The 23050-nt window shown below is 48.0% G+C and overlaps 1 protein-coding gene across 1 annotated transcript in view; it reads right to left on the reverse strand.

Moving 5' to 3' along the window:
• The window catches only part of LOC144595117 (uncharacterized), a 144501-nt gene that overhangs the window by 99068 nt on the left and 22383 nt on the right, over window positions 1-23050 (reverse strand). Inside the window, exon 4 of the mRNA XM_078402194.1 lies at window positions 15355-15435. Within this exon, the coding sequence (XP_078258320.1) occupies window positions 15355-15435 (81 nt within the window). The remainder of the gene's footprint in view (window positions 1-15354; window positions 15436-23050) is intronic.

The following is a 23050-nucleotide window of genomic DNA, read 5'->3' on the forward strand; positions in this document are numbered from 1 at the left end:
TGAGTCTACGATTCATGGTCATCACCAGTTGCTGGGTGTCTTCTCTGATGATGCTCTGCCAGGCCTGTATTGCAGCTATCTTTAGCTGTGTAGGAAAATAACTGCAGATGCTGGTACAAATCGAAGGTATCACAAAATGCTGGAGTAACTTAGCAGGTCAGGCAGCATCTAGGAGAGAAGGAATGGGTGACGTTTCAGGTCGAGACCCTTCTTCAGATTGAAGAAGGGTCTCGACCCGAAACGTCACCCATTCCTTCTTTCCTAGATGCTGGCTGACCTGCTGAGTTACTACAGCATTTTGTGAAGCCATCTTTAGCTTATGCTTGTTTAGGGGGTTTGTTCCCTTCAGTTTTCTCTTCAGCATATAGAAGACAATGCTCAATTGTGATCAGATCGGGTGATTGACTTGGCCACTCAAGAATTGACCAGTTTTTAGTTTTGAAAAACTCCTTTGTTGCTTTAGCAGTATGTTTGGGATCATTGTCTTGCTGTAGAATGAACCGGCCAATAAGTTTTGAGGCATTTGTTTGAACTTGAGCAGACAGGATGTGTCTATACACTTCATAATTCATTATGCTATTACCATCAGCAGTTACATCATCAATGAAGATAAGTGAGCCAGTACCTTCAGCAGCCATACATGCCCAGGCCATAACACCCCCATCACCATGTTTCACAGATGAGGTGGTATGCTTTGGATCTTGGGCAGTTCCTTCTCTCCTCCATACTTTGTTCTTGCCATCACTCTGATATAAGTTAATCTTCGTCTCATCTGTCTGCAAGACCTTTTTCCAGAACTGTGGTTGGTCTTTTAAGTACTTTTTGGTAAACTGTGACGTGGCCATCCTATTTTTGCGGCTAACCAGTGGTTTGCATCTTGCAGTGTAGCCTCTGTATTTCTGTTCATGAAGTCTTCTGCGGACAGTGTTCATTGACAAATTCGCACCTGACTCCTGAAGAGTGTTTCTGATCTGTCGGGCAGGTGTTTAGGTTTTTTTTTTAATCATAGAGACAATTCTTCTGTCATCAGCTGTGGAGGTCTTCCTTGGCCTGCCAGTCCCTTTGTGATTAGTAAGCTCACCAGTGCTCTCTTTCTTCTTAATGATGTTCCAAACAGTTGAATTTGGTACGCCTAAGGTTTGGCTGATGTCTCTAACAGTTTTATTCTTGTGTCTCAGTCTCATAATGGCTTCTCTGACTTTCATTGGCACAACTTTGGTATAAAAATATCCTTTAATTAAAATCTGACAATGTGCAATTTCACCACATGTGATTTTTTTTCCCTATTACAAATCTCAAAATATGGAGTACAGAGGCAAATAAATAAATGATGGGTCTTTGTGCCAAACATTCTGGAAGGCACTGTATCTACACTGGTGCCTTGCCCTCACTACTGTACACTAGGACCCGGTGTGGGGGACCGCCGTGAGGGAGGTGGGAGGAGAACAATGGACAATTGGGGAGGGGGAAGAAAGCAATGGGGACCCAACATGGGGGAACCGCTGGTGGGGGGGGGGGGGGGGGGGGGGGAGGGAGCACAATAGGGGGAGCCGGCATGCTTTGTACCTTTGCCAGCGCCCTAGGTGGCTTCAATTTGTATACATTGTGTACGCAAGCAAACAATCTCACTGTGCCTTCTCACATGTGACAATAAAGTATTCCTATTCCTGTTCCTATTCCTAGTTTCCAGTGTGGTACAGAGTGCTCCGCTACTCAGAGACTCACAAGACCCCTCACCTCAAGAGATATCCCCTGGAACTGTGTCCTGCCTTGTAGGGAACTTTGTCGCAAGTTCATGTGATAGGAGCAGAATTTGGCCATTCGGCCCATCAAGTTTATTCCGCCATTCAATCATGGTCGATCTATCTTTCCCTCTCAACCCCATTCTCCTGCCTTCGCCCCATAACCCCTGACACCCGTATTAATCAAGAATATATCAATCTCCGCCTTAAAAATATCCATTGACTTGGCCTCCACAGCCTTCTGTGGCAATGAATTCCACAGATTTCCCACCTTCTAACTGAAGAAATTCCTCATCTCCTTTCTAAAGGTGCATGGCCAAACTGGCGCGAATCCCCAGGTTTACCAACAAAACTCCCAAGTAAGGCACGCTGAGTTACTCCAGCGCTTTGAGTCTTTTAAAAAAAATAATCGCCGTGGCTCGGCGGCCTGTGAGGGGCCGGGGCGAGCAGTGTGGCCGTTCAGAGATGCATCCTGGCCATGGAGGAGAGTGTGGCAGTGCCGCTGGGGAGGGAGGTAGGGTGGGGGGAGAGAGGTGGGGGGCAGTTAACAGAGCGCCAGGATCCTACCACATCCCTCCTCACCTCCTAGTGGGGTGTGATGGGACAAATGCTGCCACATCGCCCTCCTAAACCCGAGATCATTGAACGATATAACCCAGGAAGCCACTCTAATTCATTGCTGGATTTCCGCCAGGTTCCGCGCACGCCTATTAGTGAGACTTTCCTTTAGACTTTAGAGATGGAGCGCGGAAACAGGCCCTTCGGCCCACCGAGTCCGCGTCATCCAACGATTACTATCCTACACGCTCGGGACAATTTACAATATGGCCGAAGCCAATTACCCTTCAAACCTGTGCGTCCTTTGAGTGTGAGAGAAAACCGGAGCACCCGGAGAAAACCCACGCGGTTACAAACTCCGTGCCCGAACAGCACCCGGAGTCGGGATCGACCTGTTAGGCAGCAACTCTACCGCTGCGCCATTGTGCCGCCCCAAACTCCTAATGTCACATCCCCCCCCCCCCCCCCCCCCCGTTCAGTGCTGATTCCATTTGCGTCTTCCTTGCTGGGAACGCACCCTACCCACGAAAACCGAGGTACCAACGTGTCCAAATAAACCAGTGCACCTTGTTCAGTGCTCCCGCTGTGGTGCATGTCATACACACTCGCCACCCGCCCAGCCTACCGAGGGTGCCAGCGCAGTTCCCGCTGTGTAAACAGCGATGATGTAAAGTCGAGCTATATATGATACCCGTGTGAAACCGCAATAGAAACCTGACCCTCAGTAGGAAAGAGCTGTCGCGTATTACGGAGTGTTTGTGGGAACCACCGCTGTATACATTAGTCTCACTGCGGAGTAACTGGAGCTAAATACAGCTGCGGCTTTGGGGGGGGGGGGGGGGGGGAAGCAGATTCAAATAGGACAGACTTGCATTTTTATAGCACTGAAGGTATCCCTTAATCCCAGCATCCGGTGGAATAGAGCTGATGGTATCACGCAGCAACCTTTTTCTACACGGTAAACTCCCACAACTCTCTGTTGTTTGAGCGATAATTGTTGGTCAGGACAACGGGGCCATTTCTCCCATTAAATAGCCCATTGGCATCAGCGGCGCAGTAGGAAGAGCCACGACCTCCCTGCGACAGGGGCCCCGGGTTCAATCCGGTGCTGGGTTGAGGGTCTGGGCAGAAATGATCGAGGGGGGTAAGTCAGCTTGCGGGGAACTTTAAGCAACGGATAGAATCACCGACTCCTACAAAACAATATCTGGTGGCCTATGGTAAGGTACTCACAGAGAACGCTGAGACATTTCAGGAATAAAAGCGGTCGCCTCTGTGTGGAGCCACAGGAGATGGGCAAGGTCCTCAATGAGTATTTCTCCTCTGGCCCCAATTACTGAGGAGAAAGACAGTAGGACGGAGGAAATTCGAGCAGTCACTGGACATTGAAGAGTCTGAAGAAGGGTCTCGACCCGAAATGTCACCCATTCTGCCTCCCCAGAGATGCTGCCTGTCCCGCTGAGTTACTCCAGCTTTTTGTGTCTATCTTCGGTTTAAACCAACATCTGCAGTTCCTTCCTACACATTAACAGATAGCAATCGGGTAGGGGAGGGGAAAGATGGAGATAGCGACATAGGTTGGGATGGAACAAGGACTAACCAAAGGGTTGCATATTATGTAATCTAGTAAAACAGAGGTGAAAAGTAGAAGCAAACGAGGGCAGCTGGAAACGTTTGGGGCATGATCCATGGGGAGATGGTGTGGGTGGGAGCGGGTGGGTGGGAGTAAACTGGGTGATGGAGTGTTGAGAGGGCTTAGGTGAAATGGGCGTGTGAGAGAGGAGCTGGGCAGAACATGAGAGAAAACAGGAGCAAAAGGGAGCCAATCACCTGAAATGAGAATTCAATGTTCCTGCAGTTGGTTTAGATATTCCCCGCGGAATAGAAACATAGAAACATAGAAATTAGGTGCAGGAGTAGGCCATTCGGCCCTTCGAGCCTGCACCGCCATTCAATATGATCATGGCTGATCATCCAACTCAGTATCCCGTACCTGCCTTCTCTCCATACCCCATGATCTCTTTAGCCACAAGGGCCACATCTAACTCCCTCTTAAATATAGCCAATGAACTGGCCTCAACTACTTTCTGTGGCAGAGAATTCCACACTCTCTGTGTGAAAAAAAACGTTCTCATCTCGGTCTTAAAAGACTTCCCCCTTATCCTTAAACTGTGACCCCTTGTTCTGGACTTCCCCAACATCGGGAACAATCTTCCTGCATCTAGCCTGTCCAATCCCTTAAGAATTTTGTAAGTTTCTATAAGATCCCCCCTCAATCTTCTAAATTCCAGCGAGTACAAGCCGAGTCTATCCAATCTTTCTTCATATGAAAGTCCTGCCATCCCAGGAATCAATCTGGTGAACCTTCTCTGTACTCCCTATATATATAAAGTGTTGTTCCTCTAGAAAACGCTATCGAAGGATCTGGGCAAATGCAGCAAATGGGATTAACTCAGCAAGGCACCTTGGTTGGCAGGGCTGCGTTGGGTTGAACGGCCTGTTTCCGTGCAGTATATATGTTTCCAGGTGAGACACATACGCATACACGTACACTCACACGTGCACAATTACAGGCACACAAATTCACATTCACACATGCACACAAATATACACTCATACACATACGCACAGTCATATTACCCTCACACAGATACACACTCACACATGCACGCCCACATTCATACGGTCACGCGCACATACACGCACTCACTCGCACACGCAGTACACTCTACAGCGTTTATTCATTATTGCAGGCCAAAGGATGCTGTTGTGTCGATGCTGCTTAGGGTACTTGTGATGGTACCTGACTGACTGCCCCGTTCCTCCTCTAGATAATATAAGGACAGGTCCAGCGCCCCCGATAGCTATTGCCATCTGCTCTCACTCCTGGCTGAAACTTCAAGCAAGAAGAGTTTATTTGAGAAGCTGGTGGGAGAAAGTCTGTGGGAAACCTATGGACGAAGTGGAGGCAACATCTCCCTGTATCCAGGATCCCAGAGCCTCCTCCCACTGTCCTCAGCTCTCTGTTCAAAAGTCATTCCGAGTGAATCGTGTGGTAAATCTCAGTGGGAGCTTTCCCTGAACTGGTCAACATGACATTACAGTTGTAGGAACTTTCTCAGTACAAACTAGTTGCCGTGTTCCTGAACTGACAACATCAACTGCGCTCCATGTAAGGTCCAGGAGAAAGGGCAGCAGGGCAGCAAGAGTAACTAAAACAGAACTGTGGAAGAAGTCAGCGGTCGAAAAGCGTCTTTGGAGGCTGAGGGTTCAAATCGATGTTTCGAGTCGAGAGCCTGTATTAGAACTGCTGTTTTATCCACAGGTGCTGCTCGGCCGGCTGAGAGTTTCCAGAATGCGTGTGATGTTCAGTGATGATAGGCACACAATGCTGGAGAATTCAGAGTCTGACGTGCTTCCTGTCCCATGACGCCAGTCTCTGCTGATGTCTTTGTTTACTGTCCCGTCGGTTTGAGTGGTATGATCATTCCTTCCTAATTGATTTTCTTGACGAGACCAGACATTGTTTAATGAATTGATTACTTTAGGCAGAGTTATATAATAAACGACCAAAGAGCTTCCCTTGCAGATCTCACCAATGGACTACAGGAGTTTAGTCTGAAGCTTCCCCGTGCATAGCTCAGCTAACTGCCAGTGGACGCATTGAAGGGGATTGCGGGTACTCTCTGTCCTTCATATCATATCATATCATATATCTACAGCCGGAAACAGGCCTTTTCGGCCCTCCAAGTCCGTGCCGCCCAGTGATCCCCGTACATTAACACTATCCTACACCCACTAGGGACAATTTTTACATTTACCCAGCCAATTAACCTATATACCTGTACGTCTTTGCTTACAACCAACCACACGCATCATCTTGTCAACCTCTCATTCCATTTCTACAATCTTGAACTCGTTCCAAACGCCGCTCAATCCTTCTGAACCCTTGACCCCCCCACACCTGCAATTGTTCCCAGGTAAACAAGCCAACTGTTTAAAATTCCACAGTCATGGTCATAGAATCGTTGAGTCAGACATGCCATTTGGTCAACCGCCCACCGCCCATGCCGCCCACCGGACAATAATCCCCGCCACAGCAAAATTAACAGACACTCCACCTCATCAACTCCTCCGACCCTCCATCAATCTCTTCATCACCTCCTCCCACCCTCTATCCAATCTCCTCATCGCCTCTTTCCACCCTCCGTCCTCCCTTATCATTGCCTTCCACGCTGCATCCAATCTCCTCATCGCCTCCGATCCTCCGTACTCTCTCATCCGACCCATCTCCACCTCACCTCCGAACCATCTACACACGCCTCTTCGTCACCTCCACCGTCTCTCATTGCCTCCTCCTATCCGTCCCATCTCATCTCATCACCACCTCTAACCGCCCTCCCACCTCATCACCTCTGCCGACCTCTCTCTCTCGCTGGGTGGACCCATCGTCCTATCTCTGTACCTCTTACCACGCCCCAGTTAAGCGTTTCAATCCAGCGGATGGGGTCGAATTTACACCACATGTGGAACGCGCCTCGGGCAAGACAAACTGAGAGATCGCCGCATTGTTAATGGGGCAGGATTGAGGGAGCGCTACAGTGTGGGCGGGTAGGGCTGGGGGAGCGCCACACCATGGGAGGGACAGTACTGAAAGGACACCCCAGAATGGGAAGTAGCGAACTCTCCAGTCCCGTATGGTTCTAAGACCTGGAACGCTTACAGCAAATATCTTAATGCACTGGAGTTAGACCAAATCTGTGGTTGCCACAAAATCCTCCAAATCCACCGGCAGGTTAAATGAACCGATATCAATATCCTCCCGCATGCCAACAGCCCCTGGCACTGAGACCCGAATGATATTGACAGTGTTGGACGGGCCATGTGGTTCGCCTGCCCGACGCCATGCCCAGTAATCCGATACTCTGTTCCAGGCTGTGTCATGGGAAGAGGTTATTTGGTGGACAGAAATGAGTTTAAAGTCACCCTTGAAAGCGCGTAATTTCTCAGTATGTGCGGAAAACCTTTCCCGCCGTCTCAGACAGAGTGTAGAATGGCGCACGTATTCGAGTCCAGGGACGGCAGAGGTGCGCTACCTCAAACACCAGCCCGCCCCACCGCCCACACTGTCGGGCATCTCCTGCACAGATGTGTCAGATTATGAGGGATTTGCAGAACTGAACTGGGAATAAACCATTCTCGACTCTGAGGAACTGCCCGAGGCAGGGTTTATCAGAATGATGCAGTACATGTGAGGAACAGGCCTATCAATTATCCTGCATTGAACAAGACAATCAAATTTAAATGTTAAATTGGTTGTCCCATATAGAATGCCCGTACTCCCGTGTAACATTCCTGAATTCCAAGTTTCATTATGGCATTATTATTGTTTATCTGTCTTATGCATATGTATTACATGTGTGTGTATACTGTATATACACACACACACACACAATAGGTGTACATATATAGCCTGGGCTACTGAGTGTGGTCTCCCAGGGTGGTCTCGTCCTCAGGGGGAGATTTGGGAGCAGGAGTTGACTACTTCCCCAATCCCAGGGTTGGTGTGCTGGGAATGGAAATGGAGCAACCAACAATGTTTTTCACAAGACCGGAAAGTTTGGCAAAATAATTTCCAGCAAACAGTTTTTTTCCCCCCAATTGAGCAAGTTGCAGCGAAATCAGGGGAATCCTGATTGGGAGAAACAAGGAATTGCAGATGCCACTTTAAAAAAAACATACACAAAGTGCTGGAGTAACTCATCGGGTTAGGCAGCATCCCTGGAGAACATGGATAGGTTTGAGAAACATTTATTGGGTGTATTGGGGGTAGGGTACTGACATGGATAGAAAATTGGTTGACAGACAGAAAGCAAAGAGTGGGGATAAATGGGTCCCTTTCGGAATGGCAGGCAGTGACCAGTGGGGTACCGCAAGGTTTGGTGCTGGGACCCCAGCTATTTACGATATACATTAATGACTTAGATGAAGGGATTAAAAGTACCATTAGCAAATTTGCAGATGATACTAAGCTGGGGGGTAGTGTGAAGAACTTTTTCTGTCAGAGAGTGGTGAAGGTGTGGAATTCTCTGCCTCAGAAGGCAGTGGAGACCAGTTCGTTGGATGCTTTCAAGAGAGAGCTGGATAGAGCTCTTAAGGATAGCGGAGTGAGGGGGTATGGGGAGAAGGCAGGAACGGGGTACTGATTGAGAGTGATCAGCCATGATCGCATTGAATGGCGGTGCTGGCTCGAAGGGCTGAATGGCCTACTCCTGTACCTATTGTCTATTGTCTAGTGTCTATTGTCTATTGAATTGTGTGGAAGATGCAATAAGGCTGCAGGGTGACTTGGACAGGTTGTGTGAGTGGGCGGATACATGGCAGATGCAGTTTAATGTAGATAAGTGTGAGGTTATTCACTTTGGAAGTAAGAATAGAAAGGCAGATTATTATCTGAATGGTGTCAAGTTAGGAAGAGGGGGATGTTCAACGAGATCTGGGTGTCCTAGTGCATCAGTCACTGAAAGGAAGCATGCAGGTACAGCAGGCAGTGAAGAAAGCCAATGGAATGTTGGCTTTCATAACAAGAGGAGTTGAGTATAGGAGCAAAGAGGTCCTTCTACAGTTGTACCGGGCCCTGGTGAGACCGCACCTGGAGTACTGTGTGCAGTTTTGGTCTCCAAATTTGAGGAAGGATATTCTTGCTATTGAGGGCGTGCAGCATAGGTTCACTAGGTTAATTCCCGGAATGTCGGGGCTGTCGTATGTTGAAAGGCTGGAGCAATTAGGCTTGTATACACTGGAATTTAGAAGGATGAGGGGGGATCTTATTGAAACATATAAGATAATTAGGGGATTGGACACATTAGAGGCAGGAAACATGTTCCCAATGTTGGGGGAGTCCAGAACAAGGGGCCACAGTTTAAGAATAAGGGGTAGGCCATTTAGAACGGAGATGAGGAAGAACTTTTTCAGTCAGAGAGTGGTGAAGGTGTGGAATTCTCTGCCTCAGAAGGCAGTGGAGGCCAGTTCGTTGGATGCTTTCAAGAGAGAGCTGGATAGAGCTCTTAAGGATAGCGGAGTGAGGGGGTATGGGGAGAAGGCAGGAACGGGGTACTGATTGAGAGTGATCAGCCATGATCGCATTGAATGGCGGTGCTGGTTCGAAGGGCTGAATGGCCTACTCCTGCACCTATTGCCTATTGTCTATTGTCTATTTAGCCGTATACAAGGATAGGACAGGAGGAGACAGGAAGATAGAGGGAGATCTGGGAAGGAGGAGGGGAAGGGGGGGACAGAGGAACTATCTAAAGTTCTCTGTCCCCCCCTTCCCCTCCTCCTTCCCAGATCTCCCTCTATCTTCCTGTCTCCTCCTATATCCTTCCTTTGTCCCGCCCCGCTGACATCAGTCTGAAGAAGGGTCTCGACCCGAAACGTCACCCATTCCTTCTCTCCCGAGATGCTGCCTGACCTGCTGAGTTACTCCAGCATTTTGTGAATAAATCGATTTGTACCAGCATCTGCAGTTATTTTCTTATACAAGGATAGGACAGGTTTTAGAGGAATATTGGTCAAATGCAGGCAGGTGGAAGTACTGTAGATGGTACATGATGGTCGGTGTGGGCTAGTTGGGCTGAAGGGCCTATTTCCACGCTGTAAGACTCCATGATTATCAATAGGTGACATTTCGGTTCCAGACCTTTCATGAACCCGGCAATCCTGGTTGATTATGTCTCTAAGTAAATGCTTGTCATGGGCCCCTCTTTGCATCTGAGCAGCTCTGGGTAGTCCACACTTTGTTATTCTGCATTTCTTGATCCTACTCCTTCAATGAGCATTAAGTACCACGAATTTAGTTCCTTTCACATTAGACTGTTTATTCTGTCCTTGAAGTTCAGCCGGTCTTTAATTGCCTTCCTTTTGTTTTCCACACAATCACCAATTCTGAATGCTCCCTTCCTTCACTTCCTATTTGTTCCTTCCTTGTGCTGATCATGCAAAGACACACTTGCGTGTGTGTGCGTGCATATACACACACATTAAACGTTGTCCTCAGTGGCAGCAACTCAGTGGCTGAACCAGATGTTTCCCCATGTTTCCTAACAGGATCTCCACCCACGACTAAACATCTACCACCACCCCCCTCCTCCCACCCTTCTACCCTTATCCCCTCCCATCCCATCACCCACACATCACCTTCAAAGACAATGCACAAAGATAGTTGATCCTGAAATCGGGTGCTGCCTGCGCTGAGTTTCCACGTCTTCCTTGTGACTGCGAGGGTTTCCTCCGGGTGATCCAGTTTCCTACCACATCCAAATGATTTGCGGGTTTGTAGATCAATTGGCCTCTACAAATTGCCCCTAGTGTGCATGGAATGGATGCGGGAGTGGGATGAAATAGAACTTGTGTGAAAGAATAATTGATGGTCTGCATGGACTTGGTGGGCCGAAGGGCCTGTTTCCATGGTGTATCTTACAATCAAAATCACGTTGTGGCATAAAAATGCTCCCCCTCCCTCCAACTAGTTTCTCCCCCCCGGGCTCCTCAGCACATTCCCTTTATTTTGTGTCCTCTGGGCACTGAGCATTGAGCTCTGTTGTTTTGTAACCGGCTACTCTAGATTTAATTGTCTGTGAAGTCTTCAGTGAGGAAATAATGCAAATATCTCCCAACACCTGTTCCCACGCGATGCGGGAATATTGTAGGAAATCAATGATTAACATTGCACACAACCGCAGATGCCCCAGACTGTAGGAGGCCAAGTACAGCAGCTAATCTCCAGCATTAACATTCAACGGGGGCGTGAGCAGTAATGTGACTGACTGGACCCACGTCCAAAATTCTAGATCATTGATACTACGACTGTGGTTCAAATCCCACATGGGGAGCTGGGAAATGAAACTCATAATTAAAAAGATCTGATGTTGTTGGGTTTTATTTAAATTCTTCTTAGTCGAAGTATCAGTTACGATAAAAAAAAAGCCCTAAAGTTCTTCAGGGAAGGAGTTTTAGACACTCCGTCTGGAAGACATCAACAAAATTGGTTCCCGACTTCACACTCTGATCGGGGCAACGATGTGTCGACAATATATTTTCGCACATCCCATCCACATGTACAAATATATAAACAAAGCGGCAGCCATGAGGCTAGAGCTCATATTTCCCAGACGCTGAGGCTATGTTGGCTTTGGGTGCCTGTAAGGAATTCAAGGGCTCTAACATATCCTCATTTGACTCCCTCTAATACATTGTACATTTGGGGTAGAACCTCTATCTCAGTACTGCACCCGAACATTAGCCTGGGCTGTTGTAATGGCCTCTCTCACGCCACCAATCCCCTTCACTCTGAGTACCCTGGACACCAGCCCCTGTCCCTAGAAACTGTTCATCCTCATTCACTTCTCGAATCCTCACTGATTGTGTGCGCCTCCATTAAATTTACCCTTAATGATATATGCAAAATGTTGGAGTAATGCAGCAGGATAGGCAGCATCTCCAGAGAGAAGGAACGTGTGACGTTTCTTTAGTTTCCCTCACCCTTGACTCTCAGTCTGAAGGAGGGTCTCGACCCGAAATGTTACCCATTCCTTCCCTCCAGAGATGTTGTCTGACCCGCTGACTTACTCTACTATTTTGTGACTATCTTCGGTGTAAACCAGCATCTGCAGTTCCTTCCTACACAAATCTGCCTTTAATGTCCTGTGCTTAAAACAAACAGCCAGAATTTTTTTTAAATGACCCAAGTAAGCATTTTTGAAATAAATTGCAGGACCGTGAATGTGAAACGCAGTGGAGTGATTTACATATTTTAACCAATTGTTATGAAAACTCTAGGGTTTCCAATCTCTACCACTTCACCGACCACCTTCCCCTCCCCCACCTACACGATTTCTGCTGCTGAAGGTCGGGGGTCACCAAACAGCCTCACTAAAACAAACAGATGAAAGTTATTCCACGAAGCTCGGCAGACCTCGATAACATACACTGCTATCAGCATGGTTCTCAGGCGAGCCGGAGACTCCAGTCGCTGGGGAAGCACCTTGAAACAAGTTTCCACCCAGTTATCCATCCTTCACTGTTCTCTAACATTTACAACAGGATATTCGGGTTTCATTTTCATCCGCCATCTGCTTTTAATCAAAAAAGCAAAGCAGAAACTTTGCACTTAAACTGACGGCGAATGAGACTGCAGTAAGGTTCCCACATCCTGACTCCTGCTATAGATCAGGGCCAGTGCAGAAGAAAAGTGGAATCCGCCAACTGACCCCCGTGCACCACTGGATCCGAGTCTTTCCCTTTCCACAACGGGTAATGTGAAGATGCCCTCAGAATGAATGCTGTCCAAGGGTGACCTTCCCTCACGCCAGCTGGGTCTGGCTATTCACCCTTGCATGCGTTCCCACACACTACTCTCTGTAGCCCTCTCCCACTCTATGCCTTCCTCTCCCCCCTCACCTCTGTTCCTCCTCTTTCTCACTTATTTAGCTCTCTCTCTCTCTCTCTCTCTCTCTCTCTCTCTCTCTCTCTCTCTCTCTCTCTCTCTCTCTCTCTCTCTCTCTCTCTCTCTCTCTCTCTCTCTCTCTCTCTCTCTCTCTCTCTCTCTCTCTCTCTCTCTCTCTCCCTCCCTCCCTCTCTCTCTCTCTCTCTCTCTCTCTCTCTCTCTCTCTCTCTCTCTCTCTCTCTCTCTCTCTCTCTCTCTCTCTGTCTGTCTGTCTGTCCACCTACCTACCCACCTACCCACCCCATCAGCCAGCGTATCCAACAAATCATCCTCCAACATTTCCGTCACCTACAACGGGACCCCACCACTGGCCACATCTTCCCATCCCATCCCCTTCCCTCTCTGCGTTCCGCAGACCGTGCCCTCCGTAACTCCCTGGTCCACTCGTCCCTTCCTACCCAAACCACCCATCCCCGCGCACTTTCCCCAGCAACCGCAGGAGATGCAACACTTGTTCCTTTACCCCCCCCCCCTCAACTCCATCCAAAGACACAAACAGTCTTTCCAGGTGAGACAGAGGTTCACCTGCACCTCCTCCAATCTCATCTATTGTATCCGCTGCTCTAGATGTCAACTTCTTTACATCGGCGAAACCAAACGCAGGCTCGGCAATTGTTTCGCTCAACACCTTCTCTCAGTCCGCCTTAACCAACCTGATATCCCGGTGGCTGAGCACTTCAACTCCCCCTCCCACTCCCAGTCTGACCTTTCTGTCATGGGGCCCACCGGAAATTGGAGGAACAGCACCACATATTTTGCTTGGGCAGCTTGCAGCCCAGCGGTATGAACATTGAGTTCTCCAACTTTAGATAGTTCCTCTGTCCCTCTCTTCCCCCCCCTCCCCTTCCCAGTTCTCCCTCTATCTTCCTGTCTCCACCTATATCCTTCCTTTGTCCCGCCCCTCTGACATCAGTCTGAAGAAGGGTCTCGACCCAAAACATCACCCATTCCTTCTCTCCTGACCTGCTGAGTTACTCCAGCATTTTGTGAATAAATACTCACCTAGTTATTTATCTATCCATCCATCCATCTATCTTTCTTTCTCTCACCCTCCCTTCCTGTCACCTCTCTCTCCTGTCTCGTTTTCACCATCCCTCACTTCCTTCCTCAGTCTCTCTCCTTCTCCACCTGAAGGAATTCTGAATGCATTCAAGAGAGTGCTAGATAGAGCTCCTAAGGATAGCGGAGTCAGGGAGTATGGGGAGAAGGCAGGAACGGGGTACTGATTGAGAATGATCAGCCATGATCACATTGAATGGCGGTGCTGGCTCGAAGGGCCGAATAGCCTCCTCCTGCACCTATTGTCTATTGTCTATTGAAAGCATCGGACCCACAGTTACCCTCATTACCATCCTAGCTCATTCCATGGCTCAGTATTTTTTGAGGTGAGTGGTGGTTACTCAGTAACGACCGCCACCAGTTATCGTTATGTAACCTGGAGCCACATCTCCATCCTGCTCGTTTATGACCAACTGCTGGGGGAAGCCAGTTAGTTGCTTCACATGGTTATTCCATCAGTGCATGGCGTTTGGTATTGAATACTTACGTCCTCGGTCTCTGAGCTGTGATAAGAATCTGGAATGTGGCCAGGCTACTTTAAAGCACGATGACCAATTTAAACCAAGAATCTGGAATGTGGCCAGGCTACTTTATAACACGATGACCAATTTAAACCAAACGGATCGACACGATGCGCCATTACTCAAGAGCAATTCACTGAAACTCTTGGATTCCCAAGGACACAATACCCTCCTAATTTCTAATGGGATTTTCCAATAGTGTGTGTGGGGGGAGGGGGGGGACTACCACACGACCTATTTCCAGAAATTAACATCTCTCCGTTTCCAACTGGACACGACTTTTAACCTGAATAAATATTGGCTGCGGGTCGCCCAATACAGCCGAATTCATTGGACGGGCACCCAGAGCCAAGCTGGTCCCCAAGTCGGGAGCAGCCCTGGCACTATTGTGCATTCTCAAGTCAGGTTGGAATGGACAACCTCCCCACTCTACCTCTAACCCCGCCCCACCCCCACCCCCCCCTGCCTTCACTCTCATACTGTAACAGTCGTTCCAGCCCCGTAGATTCGAGTTCACTCCAGAAATGAACGGTGACCAGAAAGAAATGTGTGCTTCCATCAATAAATAGGCGGCTGTCGCCGGTTATGTAACTCAGAAAACTAATTCGGCTGGCCTGATCTCACAGGGAGGGGCCCCATCTACAGAGAAGGCCCTGTCCCATTGCGAGGGGTCTTCCTCACAGTGCGGGCCCGTCCCCTAGTATTGAGGAGTCATTCCCGATGTGAGGGGTGAGCCCATAGTAGGGAGTCTTCCCCCTAGTGTGGGTCTCGTCCCAGTCAAACATGTGTGGTCTGGATTGTTGGCGGTACGATGTAATTTGGACTGCTTCACAACACTGTCACTTTGCGCTTGTACGAAGCAGTGTAAAACAATTGCGACTCCTGAACCCCCCCTCACCCACCCATTTAGATTGTGAATCACCCCTGCCTTCAACATTCGACTAAGTTGCTGCTGAGTTTGTGTACTCACTCTCGCTCCTTTCTCTGGGAAGCACTGACATCCTGCCGAGCAGTCTCTGCCGTTACAGGGTCCCGAGTAAGATTTGCCACCCTACAGAGGAGAGAAGGAAATAATGAAAACATGAAATGAATGAATTCCTGTATGCTGATTTTAAATAGTGCGCACCCTTTCCCTCTGTGATCGTCTAAGACTTATTCCGTGGGAAGTCGGAGTAATCCCTCCAAGAGATAGAGGAACAGTGGGTGCAGCACACGTTGGGATGGAGAGAACAGAATGGTGAGGCGTGATGCCAGAGTGTGTTAGTGTCAACGGCCAAAGCTCATGTGCCATAATTAGGCCTCACTTCTCCAGCCCCTCCCCAGTGCAAACCCCTCTCACGCACGGCACACACAGCTCAACCCTCTCCCCTCCCCCCCCCCCCCCCCCCCCCCAACCATTTAGATTGTGAACCACCCCTGCCTTCAACATTCAACTATTTACACTATTTGAATCCACCGTTTCAGTGGTGAATTCCATTGGGAGACGGTGCTGGGTTTGCACTGTCCACTGTGTGGAGAACACCGTGAGCATCCAGCTCTGCTTTGTTCCCCTTTAACTCTCGTGGGTTTACCCTGACATTCCGGGTGTCAGAGTTGCTCTCCGTTGCTTGAGTCCCAAAGGGGAGGCAACCATCATATCCCCCAAGGCAAGCTGCCACGTTGACCCACTCTCCAGACACACCAATTACACAACATTATTGGATGAGGCAGTACTGAGGTAGCGCCACGCTTTTCGTCACCGTGAGGTTTGTTTCTCATTGAGCGTCAGCAGCTCACAGCAGGCAGTATCCCGAGGGAGCACCACACTATTGCCCTTGCAAAGTGCAGGACTGTAGTTAGGGAGCACTGCGGGAGGGGGCAGTACTGAGGGATGACCGCACTGCGGGAGGGGCAGTACTGAGGGTGGCCGCACTGCGGGAGGGGGCAGTACTGAGGGATGGCCGCACTGCGGGAGGGGCAGTACTGAGGGATGGCCGCAGTGCGGGAGGGGCAGTACTGAGGGATGGCCGCACTACTACCTGCTAATGAGGTGCCAGGATGGGCTGAATGGCTGTAAACATTGGACGGTCCAAGCGCTGGGTGTTTAAGGAGCGGCACTAACAGTTGAGGTTTGGCAAACCAAAGTGGCGGACCACCGGCGGAACAACCATTAGCTCTGAGGGTTACCACGAAATCCCTGCTGGCTCTCTCTCCAGCGAAGGGAACATTCCACCCTTCTGATTCCAGTCCCACACTATCCGAATGACTCACAATCCTCTGGGAAACATATTGGCCAAGGCCTGTGGCATCATGCAAAATAATTTCCAGACCAACATTTTGTTTATATGTGGTCTCTGTGAGGGCATTCGGCTTAAAGTGTTGTCTAGGTCACCCTATCGTAGCAGGAGGATGAAAGCCTTTAAAACCCCTTTCATTCTCAGTGAACATCGTCGGACTCTGGCTCTAGAGAGCCATGCAATTCCTCAGCGCAAACGTCCCTCTTTCTTCATCCCTGTTTGTGTTGACCTTTCTTATCAGTGCGCTATCTTTATCCTGGAGATTGGCGAAGACATTCCCTTTGTGCGCGGATATCGTTCTCAGATCAGAACACCCGCACATGTCAGTCTCTGGAGACTGGGACATGTTGAATGACTAGGGATGGGGGGAAATGAACCTTGTGACCTAGATAGAGGGCCTGCATTTTCATGTCTGCAAAACCTGGGCCCTCGCATGTCACAGATCGCTGAGAAGCATGGCTCGTACACTGTGCAGACACACAGTCTCAGCTGGCTTGCAGCATGCCTTAAATGGTCACGACATCACAGAAGCCTGGTGTTTCAGAACCCTGTTGAGAGGTCAGAGACAGCATTCTGCTGGGCACAGACCAAGTTTGGGAAAATGAGAGAAAGAGTAAATGTGGGAAATTTGGGGAATGTTTAAGAACATGCTTTCTCCACGCTGGTGTCGAGGGTGAGGATGGTACATTCCACGCATGCCAAATAGCTCTGCATTCCCGAAGCATCGGAGTGCCTGTGCTAATCACCAGTCAACATCTATGCCATTTTCAACCCCAGCGCTTGATTTCACTGATGGTGATGGCTTTTAATCATTGTGCTAGGATCACACAGGCACTGAACAGCGAAACATTCCTGCAACCAATTTGCCAACAGCCTCCAGCGTTTCCATATTTGAAATGTAATTATTCATTAAACAGCGTCGACTGCACGTCAACACACTGCCCATAAGTTCCTTTCTTCTAAGGACAGCAACTCGATTGAGCTCGATGTACAAAGCACGATGTACAAAGTGCTTTTGATAGCCAATAAAGGCAAAATCGCACAGAGCAAGCTCTAAGAACGGCTTTCTGTTACTGTGACAGACATTCCTTTATTCTGATACATTAGAAATCAAAGGAAGGGAGGAGGCGAAAATGGCCTCAAGGTTCCTCTACATCTTCACAATCAGATGGTTTCAATCCGTTATTTCCAAAGCGCCGCCACCATTAAACTTCAATGATGAAGTTGCAAGGAAGAATTATGAGGAAGCGACTGAAAGTGAAGCGGTAATTATCAGGACAGATTGAAAAGGCGAGTCGTTTCCCCCAAATGGCATGGGATCGTCGGATGAAGCCCCCGTGGAGCAGATCCCATTTCGGGAGGGGGTGGGGTGGGGGGAAGGAAGGGTGTGGTGGGATCAGGCAGCACAAGGGGGGCATTAACGTCAGTCGATTACTCGTGACCCAAATACAATATTCATTCCACGTTGGAAGGAACTGCAGTTATTGGCTTACACCGAAGATACACTGAAGGGCCTCGACCTGAAACGTCACCTATTGCTTTTCTACAGAGATGCTGCCCGACCCGCTGAGTTACTCCAGCATTTTGTATCTATCTACAGTGTTCATTCCCCAGAGAATGGCGGTCCCGATCCCACAGGGAGAGGTGCAACGAGGAGCAGGGGTGACGGGTTCGCCCAATATTTTCATACTCGGTCCTCATGGTTTACCGGGTGTCACGGCTGCTAACCATTTAACCCTCTTTCCCATTCCCATACCGACCTTTCTGTCCTGGGTCTCCTCCTCCATTGCCAGTGAGGCCACACGCAAACTGGAGCAGCAGCACCTCATATTCCGCCTGGGTAGCTTACAACCCAACGGTATGAACATTGCTATCTCAATAGCACTCCCAGCACCAACACCCCTCTCTATCTCTGTTACCCCCACCCCCACCCCCTCCCCAGATCCACCCATCCTTTTACGGTAACTTCTTCCAATTCCACAATCCTTTGAAATCCGCTAACTCCAAATCACGGACCCCCCCCCCCCCCTTCCTTGATTCACTGTCCACGACAATGGAAGCTGTTTAGATCCAGAATTCCCCTCTACGTCGTTTGGTACAGTTTTCTTCTTAAACCTGTACAAATGTGTGAATTCTGAGCCCTCCTCACGTTCTCATTTGCACTCTTTATATGGCTCTGACCAGCGTCGTGTTATCCCAGTCCAGGGACCATTGGTATTAGTGCTATTTGCCTTCGCTACCACCACCCCACCCACCCTTCCTCTCGGCCCGCTGCTACTTGTCCAAAATGTTGTTGACCGGAGACGGAATGTCCGAATGCATATGGACAACACTCAGGGCTAACCCTAACCCTGATGCCCACTCCACATGGCACATCATGAATAGACAGACTACACGCTGGTGGAACCCGAGTCATATCAGCTTTATGGACCAACCTAATCAAATTAAATTCGCAGCTGAGACGGAAGAACATATCTCATCGTCTTGTTCTCTAGGTTTGGAATCAATTGTATTTTGACCATTAAAGGAGATAGACACTAAGCCAAGATCTTGACAGTTATATTGATTTGTCTTGAATTGCGACCAATCAGAACAAACCACCTCCACTAAATATTTACATCTTTAATGCATTCTTTCCTTGCCAGGGTGTTTCATCTTCGAGTTGTTGACACAGCTCAACGCAAATCCTCAGAGCTAACCTACGCAAGCTGTTGAGTGCAAGCAATTATTGCCGCTGGCTTCTCATTTGTCAGGGCGCCTTGAATCATTCTGTTTTTGGAGATGTTACAGGAGATGTTTTGGAGATGTCCAATCCATCACCGCGCACACACAATCCCTCATCCTACACCGCCTCTGAAGCGATGTTAATGGATTTGCAAAGGGAATCTGGAGAAGGATGCAAGGGTCCTTGTCACCGATCATCCTGAACAGCTCCCTGACAGAGGACTCTGATTTATGGGCTGTCCCCAGGGGCGCGGTTCAGAGACCGATGTCAAGTGCTGCTGGAAGATCATCCACCCCGACGTCTGCCCAAAACTTATTGACCTCCCTGCAGAGCGAGATGTCCGTTTGGGAATGTTGCCGACTGGCCCTTTCCAGACTGCAAGAGTAGGTGCTGAGGGATGCACTGAAGCTTGGTACAGCCAACTCAACGCTCTGTGGGGGAGGACCACAGTCTCGGCTCCTTCCCACTGCTGCATCTTGGTGGAATCACCTCTCAAACAATGGAAGGGATATCACCCTAGGGGCCACATGAGTGGCAAGGGTGTCATGTAAAACAACTATGCTTTTGGAAACACTAGCAAATATAATGCTAACAAATGCATGCATAGCTATGGAGAATGTCAGAGGAATCTTGCACAGTTCTTGTTTTGTATGTATTTTTTATCCTGAATAAAGTGTATTTTGATTTATTTAAAGTTAATCAAAACTAGAAAAACAAAGTGCTGGAGGAATTCAGCAGGTCAGGCAGAATCTGTGGAGGGATGGAGAGGCGATGTTTTGGTTCGGGGCCCTTCTTCCTTCCGACTAATTGGCATCGGCGGGAGAAAGCTGGAAAAGAGATGGTGCGGTGGAAAAAAAGCCTGGCAAGTGATACGTGGATACAGGTGGGGGAGGGGTGAGTGGCAGATGGGTGGAGTATGTGACAAAGTAAGGCTGGACGGACGGATATGGGTGAAAGGGGATAGATGGAGGGGAAAGTGGGCGGGGGGGGGGCAGCATAAAATGGAAGTGGGGAACTCAGGGATAACTGGGACCCATGCGAGTGATCACGTTTTCCATGTATTTATAAGTTAAATGCATAGATGAGTTATATCCTTAAACAAAAACCACTTGTTGCAATGGTAAGACATGCCCTGCTCTTTCACTGGACAGATGAAAAAGGGGTCACTGAAAATTCCAGAGGAGGTGCTTGGTGAAAGAAACCTAAAGCAATGGCCCGGTGCGGTCATTGGGGAAGAATGGACCCTTTAAACCAATAGGTGATGTTTCAGGTCAACACCCTTCTTCAGCTTGAAGCTTCAGTCTGAAGAGGGGTCTCGACCAAAAACATAACCTATTCCTTTTCTCCAGAGATGCTGTCTGACCCGCTGAGTTACTCCAGCTTTTTGTCTTTATTTTTGGTTTAAACCAGCGTCTGCAGTTCCTTCTTCCTACACCCTTTAAACCACACGGGGCTTACAATGCAAATATAAAAAGCATGTAGCAGACTTGACGGATAATGATTTTGGTTCCGTTTTTAGATGAATGGAGCAATTTACCATTATGATTGATCTGAAAGCAAGAATGTACAAGAAATCTCTGGGATTAGGGTATCTGCTTTCTTGGATTTCAGCAATCAAGGACACAAGAAAGTAAAAGTAGGAGTAAACTACTCAGCCCCTCAACTCTGTTTATCGATTCAGTATCATATCATATATATACAGCCGGAAACAGGCCTTTTCGGCCCACCAAGTCCGTGCCGCCCAGCGATCCCCGCACATTAACACTATCCTGCACCCACTAGGGACAATTTTTACCTTTACCCAGCCAATTTAACCTACATACCTGTACGTCTTATGATCATGGCTAATCTGTGTTTTCCACAATTCTTCTTCTTTTTTGGTTCCCCATAGCCCTTAATTCCTTCATCTTTCAAATATTTCTCTATCTCCACACTAAATATTTCTAATCATCCAGACTCCAGCATTTTTAGGAGCAGATAATTCCAGGGATTCACCACTGTCTGAGCGAAGACATTTCCATGAACTTCAGTTTTAAATGACTGGTCCCTTATTTTGTTGCTATTCCCCTTGTTTGTAACTCTCCAACCCGTGAGAACGTCTCAATATCTATTCAGTCAAGCTCCCTGGGGATCTTATCTGTTTGCATCAGGTCACCACCATGTTCTTCTAAACTCCAAGGAATACAGACCTTTCAAACTGGAAAGGAATGCCATTAATTCAGGAAAGTGAGTCAGAGAGTAAAAGATACAGAGACACCGAGAATAATGTACAGAAAGCAAAAGAATGTGTGAGAACAAGCAAGAAAGAGAAAGCTAGAGAGAGAGAGAGAGAGAGAGAGAGAGAGAGAGAGAGAGAGAGAGAGAGAGAGAGAGAATGAGCAGCAACTGATAGACAGGGAGGGAGGCTGGCATGTTGTGAAGTTATTGGGATCTATAATTAAAGACAGATTGACTGAGTACTTAACAACATGTGAGATAATTAGAGAGGCCACATGTGTTTGGGAAGGGCATGTCATGCTTAATGGAAACAAATGAAATTTTTGAGAAAGTTACTAAAATTGTAAACAGGAAAGTTTTTATGGACATTTCTCAAAGTTTGATGTAAAAGACTGGTAACTCAATTTAATGCATGAAAGCACAGATTGGACTGCAAAAAGCAGACCAGTGTCAGTTTACAAACTGTAAAATATACTGCATTGAAGAAAATTAAAATAAGATTAATAAAACTAGGAATTTGTGACGAATGTATGATCTTCTGCATGTGGGCACCAATTGCCCTCTAATCAAGGCAAAAGGGAACTGGGACTCAGCTGCTCCAAGCCTGGTCTAATGAAGATTGATTCCAGTGTAACATGATGGAACTCACAATGAGCTTAGTATGTTGAAATCTCAAGCTATTGTTTGCCAAGTGACTGAATTGATGAATGTCTCCTCTCTAGAACAAGTTAGTAAAAATAGTTCTAAATTACAAGAGAAATTGCTTTGCCCTATAAAGACTCATTCTCACAACATGCCTCTCTCTCTTTCACGGTTTAGAGAGGAAACTGCTTTAAAGTTGATCCAGAGATCTGAGCTTCCCTGCCGCTAATCTGAGACACTGTTGCAGTGACAGAACAGCAAGGCTCATGACCTGACCACAGTTACCCAATCCCTATCATGAGACTGCTCCTGAGCCATTAAACCGGGCACTCCCTCACAGATGCATCAAGGAATTGACAAGGATTGTGGCATGGGATCTAATTTTTCACACATAATTGCATTGAATTGCCAAACGCTCACAGCACAGAAAGACTACATTTTCACCCTTTGTATTTGTTGCACTCTTTTTGAATATGGCGCTGCTGACAAGGCCAGCACATACTATCCATCTCTAACTGTGAAGCTGGAGGTGAACCACTGAAGTACTGCAATCCTTCTGGTGAAGGTGCTCCCAAATGCAGTTGGGGATGGATCCCATAGTTTAAATACATGATGATCACATATTTCTAAGTCAGGATGTTGTGTAATGGAGATGAACTAGCAGGTGCTGGTGAGCCTGTGCACCATGCCTTGTAGTGGTCTCTGTAAGTAATTGTCATGCATTTTACAGCAGCACCCACTCTCTGGATAATAGTGGAGAGAGTAAATGTTTAGCGCAGTGAATGGGGTATCAGTCAAGTGGGCAG

Source organism: Rhinoraja longicauda, chromosome 7 (assembly GCF_053455715.1).
Source record: "Rhinoraja longicauda isolate Sanriku21f chromosome 7, sRhiLon1.1, whole genome shotgun sequence".
Classification (NCBI taxonomy): domain Eukaryota; kingdom Metazoa; phylum Chordata; class Chondrichthyes; order Rajiformes; family Arhynchobatidae; genus Rhinoraja; species Rhinoraja longicauda.